The sequence below is a fragment of the Galleria mellonella genome, unplaced genomic scaffold (genome assembly GCF_026898425.1).
Source record: "Galleria mellonella isolate WM207_F2 unplaced genomic scaffold, CSIRO_AGI_GalMel_v1 utg312, whole genome shotgun sequence".
NCBI classification, from domain to species: Eukaryota; Metazoa; Arthropoda; class Insecta; order Lepidoptera; family Pyralidae; genus Galleria; species Galleria mellonella.
The window spans coordinates 2,765,611-2,778,853 of NW_026442074.1; the positions used below are offsets into that span (position 1 = coordinate 2,765,611).

A 13,243-nucleotide genomic window follows, 5' to 3' on the forward strand; every position below is an offset into this window, starting at 1 on the left:
TGTTTAAATTCCATTGATACGACGTGAGTATTAAAAGAGTTTCAAATTGAGAATTGCTTATTAACACGAATCTTAATTCCATATAATTTATAAGAGCTATTTTACATACTGCCAAACTAATGCATGCGAAGATATTGAAGCTAAAAGGTATTAGTAGTTTTGGCAAGGTTTATTTAGAACATAAAAAAAGTACACAGGAATAACACCTGAGTTCGGGGGGAAAAGGATTGTTAGTAATGGAGACTGAGAATCTCATTGCTAGCAATATAGCCAACCAGGTCGACCTCCTCGCGGTTCTCCCTGGAAACTATCATGGTTAATTTCTTGTGAATTCGTCATGATGGTCTAACTGGCCTGTTTTCATTCTCATCGATCACTCTTCACTGGTGTTCCGTCAGCGTATACCGTTACTGCAGGCGAAGTTACTATTTCATTTTCACCCATAAAAAAAACACCTAAGTCCTCAGGAACGGCAACGCAGGGGGGGGGGGAGGTATCATGAGTGAAACAGTATACTCTGTTATGTCAATGGTACTGTTCATGTCTATAGGCGATGGTTTCTACTTTCCATCAGGTGGGCCGTCAGATTGTTTGCAATTCTAAGTTGTATAAAAAATAACAAGGATTATTATAATCCCGGCATAGAATGGGTCTCCCATTTATTTCCGTAGGTGTCGTAAGAAGCGACTAAAATGGTCGAGGGATGGCCATCAGCGTTCCTCTTAAAACGGTTGCTAACTCGCCTGCCAAGCGTGGTATAGTTACCACACCACACCACGCAGTAGTCTGTCAAGAACCTCTATAAGGGAAGGCTAATGTCCAGCAGTGGACAGCTAATGGCTGGTATAATCATGATGTGATATTATAACCTTAACTTTGCCACAGTGAATACTGTTCTATTCTAATCCCGTGGGAATTTTACAAAACTCCGGGTATAGGATGTCTTCAGCGTTCCAACGATAACCAGTCCTTACATATAGATTTAAAAAAAAGAATATATGTTACAGTGGTATAAATACATAAATTATTTCGCCTTGCCAAAAATACTAACAATTTCAAAATGTAATAATTGTATTTCGAAATATACATTAAGTAATTATGAAACTAATTTCACAATATTGGTGTTGTAGCATGCAGTTGTAATGCAATTAAAGTGATGTTCTGTTAGTTTTTGTAGAGTAACAAGGGCCGATTCTGTGTTGCCATTACTCTAAAGTTATTTCTTAAATATTTTAATTTGATAATTTTGTGAAATTACTGTTTAATGGATCATTATGAACTAAAATTATAATATTTTTTTTTTATTTAAATGTATTAAAAAATTAGTTTACATTGATTCTTATAATATGTAATTTTAATTTTACAGATAGTCTTAGAGAAATGGCATCTCAGAATTGATCCTACTGTCTACTGTTACGTAAATTTAAATTTTGTTAGTACAATAATAGGAGACACATTCCTCTGCTTTAGTGATTTACTAGAGTGGTGAGTAATTTAGTAAAAGTATGCACAACTCGAATAACATTTTGTATAGATTAACGATTATGTGCTAAATTATTGACCACTCTACTAAATTACTAAATCTAATCTTGTCCTAGTTTCCAGATTTTAGCATTACTAAATATATATATTGCATTAATAAAATTAGTAATGATTCGGGTACAATACCGTTAAGTCTTCTGGTGTACACATTCTTTTCGTGATTTGACTTTCATGCTACAACACCTTTAGAATTATTTACATAGAATATACTGAACGTAGTCTTTCAAGAAGAAATGCTATGGAAAACGTGGAATCACAAATGTCTTTGGTACATTTCACAGCTATATACGATGTAAACTGACTACTGTCACTAAAAGTTACTAGTTTTTGACTTCATTAAATTGAATAAAAGAGAGGTTACTGGGACTCGAAAACTCACACCAGCGTTGCCAGATTGGGTATTATTTCGCAGTTTTGGGTCCATTATTTTTCTGTCCACGAAATTTTGAAGAGAAGTGTGTATAAAATTTGTGAATGAAGGTAACAAAAATGAAGTTGGAATAAGACAAGGAAGTTAAAATTAGAAACATACAGAAGCGGAGTTTTTTAGTCGTTCGCTTTGTGATACATTGCAAAACGTAATGTAAAACGATACACGTTTGAAATTGGATAAAGGTAATCATATAGATTTGGAGAGAAAATATTTGACATTAGGGTAAAAAATAAAAATTGCATCTGGCAACCCTGACTCGCTCTATCGCAACTTCATGGAAGTTCCCACATACAAAGTTAATTATAATTTGTTAGTATCCTTTTAAGATAGTGTCCTACCAGTTAAACTGAACAGTTTTCACAGTGAAACATGGGTATAAAAGTGACAAAAAATTTAGAGTCCTTCGTACAATGTCGATGGCCTCCTCTATGTATACTAATATGGTACGTCTAGTTAATAGTAGAAATATGAGATATAGATAGGTATTATAAAAAATTAGTTAATATTTGACAGCTCTATAACTTTTTCAACATAATTTTCATCTCATTATTTTTCTGTTCCTATTCATTGCTGGTTATAGGCCTCTCTCAATACCCTCCAACTTATGCAATCCTAGTCTTACGATGTTTGCATCCAGGCGTATAACTTAATGTGAAGATGTTATTGGGGACTACCGTAAGAGACAACTTGTTCATATTGGTCACTAGTCAATTTTGGTTTGTATAACATTATTAAACTGAGCCTTATGTGGATGCCATAAGGTCAAATTTAATACAGAACAATAGTTGTGGATATGTATAGTTAAAATGTATGTTATGAAAGTTTCATTATATGGGTTTTGTGAGTGAACAAACTAACAGTTTAAAAGTTTATGAATTTACTACTAGTGTTCGCCTTACAGATTTGCCCACTTGGAACACTGTACAAAATCTTGGTCAGGGTGTCATATATTTTGTAAACATAGCTGTAGGAATGTATTATATCAATCATGAGCGAGTTCGTATTCCGACTCACACTTGGCCGATTTTTGGATGGTTGTGACCACAAACTTTTTTGTGGGCTGAATTCGCGCTTGATGCTGATTAAAATGTCAGCCAAGTCTTTTTACGGTCGCAAACTTGCAAGAGACACTGAATAACTAGAATAATACGCGCCGCCGTTTGTTTCATCATACAAATTTCAGCTGTATTTTCAAGTAGCTATAACACAATTTCAGTACAATACTACAGAAAATACAAATAAAATAAAAAAAAATAATAGTTTTATACAATTCAAATCAATGGTTTATTACATTTCCATGTTGTAACAATATTATTATATTATAGAGAATAGAAGAGGTAAAATACTAGGCCACCTTATACGACATGACGATTTTTTAAAGAGCATACTAGAAGGAAAAATAGAGGGGAAAAGAGGAAGGGGAATACCGAGAAATAACTACATAGGACAGATAAAGGCAACACTAGATGTCATGTCGTATAGGGAGGTCAAATATATAGTTCGGAATAGAGCTGGCTGGAAAAGAATGCATGAATTAGTTGCCCCAACAGGAGGAAACTCTTAAATAAAAAGGAGAAACAATATTAAGGGTATTAGTATTAGGGGTATAGCTTCAACATGAATTGTGTAAGGACTAAGCAACCATTTTAATGAAGGTATAGTTACATAAAATATTCATTTTTATTTGTATACATGCATACTTAATAACATTAAAATAAATACTGTTTAGCCCTGATCCTTTTTCGAGTTGACTTCACACACACTGTTTCAAATAGACTGTACGCAAACGGAACGCACCATACACACATTTGTGCATACTCCAACTTAATCATTTTATATTTTACTGATAAATGATAATTATAATCGAATTGTAAGTGATAGCGACTCTCTTTTCCTATATTATGACTGTCTGTGCTGACACTATTTTACAACATATCGTCATAGTCGTAGAATACTGACGGATCTTTATATGTAATATTTGTCAGATCCGTCAGTATTCTACGACTGTGACGATATAGGTTAGAATTTATGAGAATACTTTTGAGATTGCGTAAATGAAAGTAAAATCCTCTAGGATCCGCGGTAAAGTCTCTGTTATGTTATATGATTCAATTGTAAAGGTCCTATTTTGGGCAGATAAAACCTATACCTTAGGATTGGTATTCATTTGCGCAGACTTTTATTATAATTAAGACCATACTTAACAACATCAGTATATCTGCAAGTGTCTGAGCTTTTATTTGAAATTGTAATTTTTAATTTTAGTAATGAAAAGAAAGGAATTCAAACGGATGTTGCTGGAGGATCAGTCCGTTTGGTTTACAGCTTCTTATACCAGAAAAGGTAATGTTCTCCGTCTTCTACTAACAGATCGTCGACACCTGAAAAGAAAATATAAGGTTAATCAAAACCTAAAGTGTAAACCGTTAATGTTCTTGGAGTATAAAATTACACAGTAGTTCTTTAGTACAGGATTTTTAAAAAATCATCAGGATTTTAAACATTCGCGTTATTAAATTTTAAACTTTTATAATATGTGTAATATTTTAAATACACTATGTGGTTATGATAGTTCTGTCGTTACTACGACGTGGTGCAAGCCACATTGACACGTCGGCAATAAAGAAGCAGATATGTAGGTACCAATTACCTGCAAAAAATTCATCTCGTTAACATCGGTCGACAACATGCGTGTAATACCCCTGGTATTGCAGGCGTTCATAGGCTGCAGTAACCGCTTACTATCTGGTGGGTCGTATGCTTGTTTGCCACCTCAATGGTATAAATAAAAAAATATTATCACAGTAATATCTGATAATTTGACATAGGGCATATTTGGAGCTAATTATGTAGAATACATCCACATTATTTGGACGTTTTTGACAAAGCTAGTTCCATTTGATGACTTACCGACTGGTGCGACGAGTTGGTTACCAGGCGGGCTGGCGGGGTCTGGTATTTCTGGCAGACGGTACAGCAACCAGTAGTGGTAGCCCATTGGTTCTTCCTTATGCCCAGCTAGTGTGTGCACGTAGTGACCGTTTGGCCATTCGCTTGCTTCGAATTTGAATTTTGGATTCTGGTCTGCAGCCATTTGCATAACGTGGTAGAATGATACGTTTCTGAAAATAAATCATCGGTTTACATTTTATTCAGATAGTACTTCCTTAATTACAAGCACAAAGCGTTTTGCGCCTTCTTACATCATGCGTATAACTATGGAATAGACCTATTTTCCTGCGTTTGTTTCCGAACTCATACAACTTGGACTTTTTTAAGGCAAAAATGGATCGTTTGTTTATGGATTCACGAGCTGTATATGTATTTAACTTCAACGTTATCACATCCTATTAGATGAGATCGAAATTAATCATGAGATCATCATCTTCATCATGAATTAATCATCATCTTTCACACAAAAAAAAACTTATGTCAGAATCTTACCACGTTCTGATTTTTATGGAAATCATAAAATACATTGTGACATCCATGGTATTCCCCGCATACCAGTCCTGGTGTGATGTCCCCATACCCAGTAATTTCACTGCTACATCTCATCTTGCTGTTAAGGGATGACTTTTGAACAAAGTTTCTACTAAAACCTCGGTCCCACTCATGTTTCTACTATGAAGCAGTTGTAAAAGACCATAATTCTCAGGAATGGCAACGTATGACATGTACAGGCATAATAGTGGCTAAGTTCTCTTGTCTCTACCAACGTTTCCTCATTGGGAGGTAAGAGTGGAATTTATTCTACCTATCTCCATTGATAGTGATGAATGAAAATTAATTGCCACTTATTTCAACCGAGCGCCTTTTGTTTACAAGTGCACTTCTGTATATTAATAACTAGATAATAGCCTGCTTTCTTTATGGCATGTCTTTAGTACAAATAGCATTTAAAACATCCTGATCTGTCTTAAAATCGCTTAGGATATGCAATGGGTTAGGTTTACTGCTTTGGAATTGTATTAAGATTATTTGTGATTATTTTTTGTAATTTATTATATAAATTTACAAATGTAATCTTTTGGACGAAACAATAAAGCCTATATATCTATCTATCTATCTATTAAGTGGTTGCATGGACTTTACATCATTTGTCATCAACGTTAAGAGTTAAAAGGAATGAAAGAGATCTGATAATTTGTAAAATTTATAAAGACTGATCCTACTATGATTACAAATGTGAAAGTTTGTGAAGGTAATGATTGTAAATCACTCTTAAACGATTGGATGCATTTGTATGAATTTATGTACACAGGTAAGTTATTTATATTTTAACACATAGGATAGTTTATACTGATGTATGCGGGCAAAGTTGTAGGAAACAGCTAGTAATACTAGTAACAAATATGGCGGGAGACCTGGGCGCGACCATCTGCAGCGTGAAGTTATCAGTGACGTTGGTGCCGAGCCACAGCGTGTACGTGAAGGACACGTTGCGCGCGTCCGACTCGTTGCTGGCCTGTCCCGATTGGTATGCCAGCTTCACGCTGCCATCGCCGCTGTTGCTGTCTGTCAACAATAAAACAAAATGATAAATGCCTTACAAGTATACCAATTGCTTAGTTCTCGGAGAAATATTGTCTTATGTGGAACTAGACAATAATTATCTAGAGGCACAAATCAGAACCCAGAATCCAGAGCCGAGCCATTTCAGAAAATATCTTTTTCTAAATTGGCCCGACTAAAATTAAATTCGAGATCCCATTTACGAAAAGCAATATGTCTACTTCGACAATGTCAAGTGTACGAAAAATGGGATAGACTTATGCCCATTAATAGGAGGTTAATAGGTTGTTATTGAATTGAATTATGATGAGTTGTTTACCTAAGGGCTCGTGGCGACTATCAAGTAGCTTGTCGCTACAGTGCGGTGGCCGTACAGCGGCTAAAGATGCTGGAGTCAGCGCTGTAACTGCTGCAGCGGTCTTCGCCACGTCTCCCCAGCCTCCGTCAGGGTTCTGTCGCTCCAGTAGCCATTTCCTGGCAGCTGGCAGGCTCCAATGCTGGTGAGCTCCAGGTCCACTGTCGGAATCTTCGAGAGCCTACAAATAATATTAGTATTTTTATTGCATTATTTCTTTAATTCACTTATTTTGATAAGCTTGTATTTTTACCATTACTTTTATAATGAAGTATTTTTTTTGTGCGTTTCTGTTTTGTTAATACTGTAATCCTAAGTTTTTTATTAATTCTTTTATAATCCGCGACTTCATCCTTGTGGCTAGGATAGATATACTAACCAGGATAAAGTGTAACCTATATCCTTATCTATCTAATATATCTAATATAGTACGTCCACAACATCCACGATACCTTTCATACATTACCATTTCTGAAGACTAAGATCTTTTGTCTTCATACTCTGTAATTTTATTGCCATCTCTCACTATTTAATTCAAGATACCGCCAACCAAATACAACTGTTTAGCGCCGTGAGTAAAATAAAGATATCTTTTCTCTGGTGTACAATAGTACGTACTTGTATAGCGAGAGCGGTGGTGGTGAGACTTCCAAAGCTACCATCAGGGTGCTGCTGACGCGCGAGGCCGGCCATTGGACGACGCACGAAGTGGATCAAGCTGCGGTGGCGGTGGTCTTGTACCACGCAGCGGAGCGCCAATATTACCATTGATATCGTGTCTGCAAATAAATAGGACATTGTTAAGATTATCATATATGACCACATGACCACGTACCATTGTCTTACTCATGTCTCTATCAAGCAGTAGTACTTGCATAACTATGTTTCGGTTTTAAAGCCTGGGATACGGCAATGAAATTAAAGGGTACGGAGACATAACAGCATCATCATCATTATATCAGCCTTTAACTGCCCACTACTGAACGTATACCCCCACTGGGGGATTTTTCAGAATTTGTCACGCTTGGCAGGTGAATTGGCTACCGCAGTTGAACTTTAGAGATGTTTTAAGAGGGACGCTGAAGCCCATCTTTCGATCTCCCTCAGTTGCCTCTTACGACACCCACAGGAAAGGAAGCGGTGGCCTTTTCTATGCTGGGACTACATGGCCATAACATAATAGTCTTCAGGAATATTTATGTATGATGGGACATTCAGCATTATAGTGTTTTCTATTACGTCTATAACACTGTCCATATCTATATCATGTAGGCGATGATTACTAGCTTCAGTCATATTTGTTATCAGCTCGTTGGATTTTCGTTCACTACCATACCAGAGGGAGACTTTGTACTAAAATCGATTGCTTGGGTACCTCTGTCCCATTCGTGTTTCAACCGTGAAGCAGTTGTGTTTGCATGACTGTGTTTCAGTCTGAAGGGTGGGATATGGCGTGAATTTACTGGGTACAGAGGAATAATACCTGAGTCCTCAGGAATGGCAACGCATGGGGGGTATCATGGGCGAAACAGTATACTCTATTATGTCCATGGTACTGCTCATGTCTATAGGCGACGGTTACCACTATCCATCAGGTGGGCCGTCAGCTTGTTTGCCATTCTAAGTTATATAAAAAAAAAACTACGATCCATATGTGAATCCAGGGTATATTTTTTTAGTTTCATCCAGTTCAATCTTAGTAGATTGATAGATCAATCCATGGATAATTACTTCTACTTACTTATTTGCAAGTTTTTTTTAGAGTTTTAATGGCCGAGAAAGCGTTTTAACAGTTAGGAGATTAGTCTTAATTGTTTAATTTAACGGTATGTCGAAAAAAATTTCTGATCTTGTCCTTCGATCCCCGTCCCTCGATGGGGGTCGAAATGCGGTAGCTTGAGTCGAGATCCGAATAACTATGGCATTCTCGGGCGCACACCTCAGTCCATTAGTAAGAGATTGGTCGCTCTCCTCTCGCGGGCTTAGAGTGCCTTCCGCACTCGCCCGGTAAAGCTGTACACGTGCTCGGTAAAGCTGTAAAGGCCTTCTGTGGCCAACAGCAATTATGGTACGAAAAAAACTCCGATCTTACTCACACTTCCGTGTTTTGCTTATAATGGTGCCTCGTTTTAACTATTACTGTCATTGCGTGTCTTATTTATTTAGGCCCGCAATTACTATCTTTAAATTATGATTAAAACAGATTTTGGCAAAAACTACGTTTGAATCTTATACTAATTTAAAGATAAGTAGATTTAGTATAATAATAAAATAAATAAAATAAAAATAATAATTCAAGGGGTTATTTGTTTTTGTTTCACTTACCAAGGCTATGGTCAGCTGCAGCATTAGCAATGTCCAGCAACCGTCGGATATGTCGGCGGCGGACATGCGCGGCCGAGGAGCAGGCAGCGAGGGTCGCGTACGCGAATTCCAGGTCGTGGGGCGGCTCGCGGTGCAGCAGCGCGGTCACCAAGTCCCTCCCGTGGAACGAGCGAGGGTCCTTGCACAGAGCGCCTAGCGCCAGCGTGTAGGCGGCGAGCCGGCCCAGGGGCGGCGGGGACTCGTGGTGCCTTCGATAAATTTTATGTGTGATTAACTATTTGATTGGCGGGGGGAAAGGGATTATTAGTACAATTACTAAGTTTATAGATAATGGGATTTAACAGCCCCATTGCAAGCAATGTACCCCAACAGGTTAACTTCCACGCGGTTCCCCTTAAAAACTATTATAATTATTTCTCGATGAATGCGTCATGATGGGCCAACTAACCTGCTTTTATCTTCACCTATTATCTCTTACTGGTGCATCGTCAGCGTATATAGATAGCGGAGGCAGGGTTACAATTTCATCTTCACCCGTTAAAAAACTATTTGTTGGCAGCAAATTGGAACCATTTTTTAATATCTGATCGAGCTGAAACACCTTTAGTTCTGGTAAATAATATTATATTTGTTAATACTATTGTATACCCAACAATGTATATTTTAAAACGGCCATTGTCATCAGATGCAGATCATGTTTTTTTTACCCCCTCAATTTGGATATTAAATGAAAAGTATTGAAGAGTAAAAGACAGTAAAGTTAGTAACATCTCACTGAATTCAATATGGCCGCTGCTACAAGATGATTGATTACATTATAAAAGTTTGTTTTTGAAACTGTTATTAAACTGATTTGTTTTTATGTAAAAAATTATTGCTGATAGAAGGGAAAGAATTTTGGTCAATTAATAAATTCATCAGAAATCAACTAGGATAGTTTCCAACGAAAAAGCTTAGAGGTCGACCTGACAGGATATATCGCTAGCAATGGAATTCCTTGTATTAGTTTCCGTTACTATGCCATTGCCAATAATCCTTGGATTCTATTTGTTTGATATATAGATGACATCTTTTTTATATCTATTACAAATACAAGAAAATATAATGTTATTTCACTGGATATGGAAGTGACTCACTTGGATATCATAAGCAATATTTCAATTTCCATTTGTTTGGCTGACAGCTGCATTTCTAGTCCTTGCTGTTCTATTTCCTTGCCAGTGTTGTTTGCTAGCTGTAACCAAAATATAATATGTAGCATTAGTTTTTTTTTTGTATATAACTTAGAAAGACAATCAAACCAATGACCCATTTGAAGGAAAATGATAATCGTCGCCTATAGATTAACCGTTGATATGCAGTACCATGGGCATCATATAAAACTGTACCTAATTAAGATTCTTTAGGGTTGATAATGCGTCTATGATATCATGGTATTACAGACAGTATATGTTATACCTGATATACAGACGTCCGTATGCTCGTTTGCAGTATACAAAAAAGACATCCATGGTAGCTCTCAAGCCATTCCTAAATATTAAACTGTTATTCGTATTGCGTACTCTGTAATTTCATTGCCATCTTCTATCCTCCAAACCAAAGCAAGTAGTGCAAGCATATCCGCTTAGGAAACTTCAATAAAGAATTCGCTACTTGCCTCTATTCGGTGCGCTTAAACTCTAAATACCTTCAAAACCTCTGTTAATTTTTTTATGCAACTTAAAATAGCAAATAAGCTGACGGCCCACCTGATGGAAAGTGGTAACTGTCACCTATAGACATGAGCAGTACCATGATAACAGATTATACTGTTTCGCCCATTATACCATTCATGCGTTGCTAATTCTAAGGATTCAGGTGTTATTCCTCTGTACCCTGTAAATTTACTGATATATCCTACCCGTCAAACCGAAATACAGCCATGCAAACACAACTGCTTCACGCTAGAAACACGAATGGAACAGAGGTGTCCAAGCAAACGACTTTTGTACAAAGTCTCCCTCTGTTAAATCCTATTACCTCTCCCTTTAGCACTATTTTCCTATGCTCACTCTTCATCTTCCTCTGTCATTCTGCCCTGTTGTATGTGTACTAGTTGTATGTGTATGTTAATTAGTATCTATATAACAGTGCGCCACCTATCCTTTGTCTTTTTTCTCAATGTCCTCTACCCAAAGGTTGTTTGGAAGAGATTGCTTAGTGATAAGTCTGCCTTTTTTATCACTTTAATAATTGCTGTATTTTTTTTTAAAATGGTGCGATAAAGTGTAAATAAATGAGACAGACACTTCTGTCTCACTAAGCAGATGGCTTTGTATTTTCTCACCTGCAGAGTAAGCATGACATGATGAGTATCGTTTCCCCAGCCCCAATCAGGCTGGCGGTGCTGCAGCAGATATTGGAGCGCCTTCTGTATCGCCTGACCCTCGTTCAGTGTCTCCTCCCAAACGATGGTGGACGTGGAAGGCACCACTGTGGTGGTCGGCGCAGGCTTGGTGGTTGCGGTCGTCGGCGCTTCCGTTTCTGAAGCACAGATAAAGAAAGTTTCTGAATTTTACTTTTTAGGAGATAAAGAGACTGGCAAAGTCTGCCCAATAGGGTGTGACATATGTTCAGCAGTGGATGGTTGACGACTGATATGATGATGATAAAATATATAGCTTCCTACAATAACGTTTTATGTTTACAGAAAAGAGAAAATACCCTTCAACCCAAAAATCAGCATAGTGAACTAAACTCAGTACTTTAATCAAGACCCGCTTGAAGATTGCCAATAAACATATACTGAATTAATCTACTCACCATAATATTTTCTAAAATATAGAAACAATATTGCCCAGGAATCGAATCAGAATCGGAATCTGGAAGGTTTTTTTTTCATGGGTGATAATGGAATGGTAACCCCACCTGCGTTCTCGGTATACACTAGCGAGGCACCAGTGAAGGATGATAGGTGAGGATGAAGCAGGTCAGTTAGCCCATCGTGATGAATTCAAGAAGAATTGTTCACGATGGTATTCATGGGGAACCACGTGGAGGTCGACCTAATAGGGCATATTGCTAGCAATGTGGTTGTCAAACTCCATTGCCAACAATCTCTTTCCTCCCGACCTGGAAGGTTAGACAGTGTGGCAAATCGTTATACTATCAAGATATACGAGTATTGGCTTATAATTGTGAGTTTTATTTGAAAATAGTATTGTAACTAGGTGTCTGGTAGGTACAGCATTGGACCTCTGGGCATTGTTTGTGAGAATAGAGTGTTATACAAAGCTATAAGACTAAGACAGCCTCGATGTATAATGCAGAGACTCAGCGCCGCTAAATTAGGGCTCGGGGAATGTTAGATTGTTTTATTTATTTGTGAAGTTTATTTAACTGCATATAATGGATTTCTTTAGATCTTGGAATGTTCTGCGTATATTAACTTAAATAAAGGAAGTTGTAGTTTATGAAGGAACCTTAAAACTAGAAATACCCGTGTGATGGTGTTGCCTTCTGGTGTTAAGAGTTTCTTTTTGAAAAATTTAAGTCGAAAAGGAAAGCTGAAAGTTTTCCATTTGGACTTTTATAGTTTAAATTGAGATTCGATCTTGGATTTCTAGACTTTTAAGCTCAGTTCGACAATACTGAGCCGTTACCATTCGGTGTGTGACCATTGGTGGTTCGTTTATCATATTTAAGAGAATATGATAAACAAACTGGACGAGTGGCGGTCTTCCACCGTGCGTTTTTCAAGGCACTTTCTTCCACGCACAACCATTCTTTGGAATCAACTTCCAGCAGCAGTATTTCCGAACCGATACGACAACATAACCTTCAAGAAAAGAGTATATTCCTTTTTAAAAGGCCGGCAGCACACCTGCAATGCCGCTGGTGTTGTGGGTGATCATGGGCGGCGGTAGTCACTTACCATCAGGTGAGCCGCATGCTCGTTTGCCACCTGTGTTGTAAAAAAAATAGTTCATTTTATTCCTTTTTAAGAGCTCCGCCATTATACTCATTCTTTTCTTAAGGACTGTGTATCCTATAATTTAAGACTTTACTGTACAATGAAGTCTTATAATTAAACA

At 37.3% G+C, this 13,243-nt stretch overlaps 1 protein-coding gene across 1 annotated transcript in view; it reads right to left on the reverse strand.

Moving 5' to 3' along the window:
- Window positions 1-3,136: 3,136 nt before the first annotated feature.
- LOC113515114 (uncharacterized protein CG3556) overlaps window positions 3,137-13,243 on the reverse strand; it is a 122,595-nt gene continuing 112,488 nt past the window's right edge. The window contains exons 4-11 of the mRNA XM_026899261.3: window positions 11,497-11,693; window positions 10,307-10,404; window positions 9,171-9,418; window positions 7,464-7,624; window positions 6,810-7,026; window positions 6,343-6,493; window positions 4,886-5,097; window positions 3,137-4,356 (exon numbers count right to left, since the gene is read on the reverse strand). Of these exons, the coding sequence (XP_026755062.1) occupies window positions 4,295-4,356; window positions 4,886-5,097; window positions 6,343-6,493; window positions 6,810-7,026; window positions 7,464-7,624; window positions 9,171-9,418; window positions 10,307-10,404; window positions 11,497-11,693 (1,346 nt within the window). The 3' untranslated portion in view covers window positions 3,137-4,294. The remainder of the gene's footprint in view (window positions 4,357-4,885; window positions 5,098-6,342; window positions 6,494-6,809; window positions 7,027-7,463; window positions 7,625-9,170; window positions 9,419-10,306; window positions 10,405-11,496; window positions 11,694-13,243) is intronic.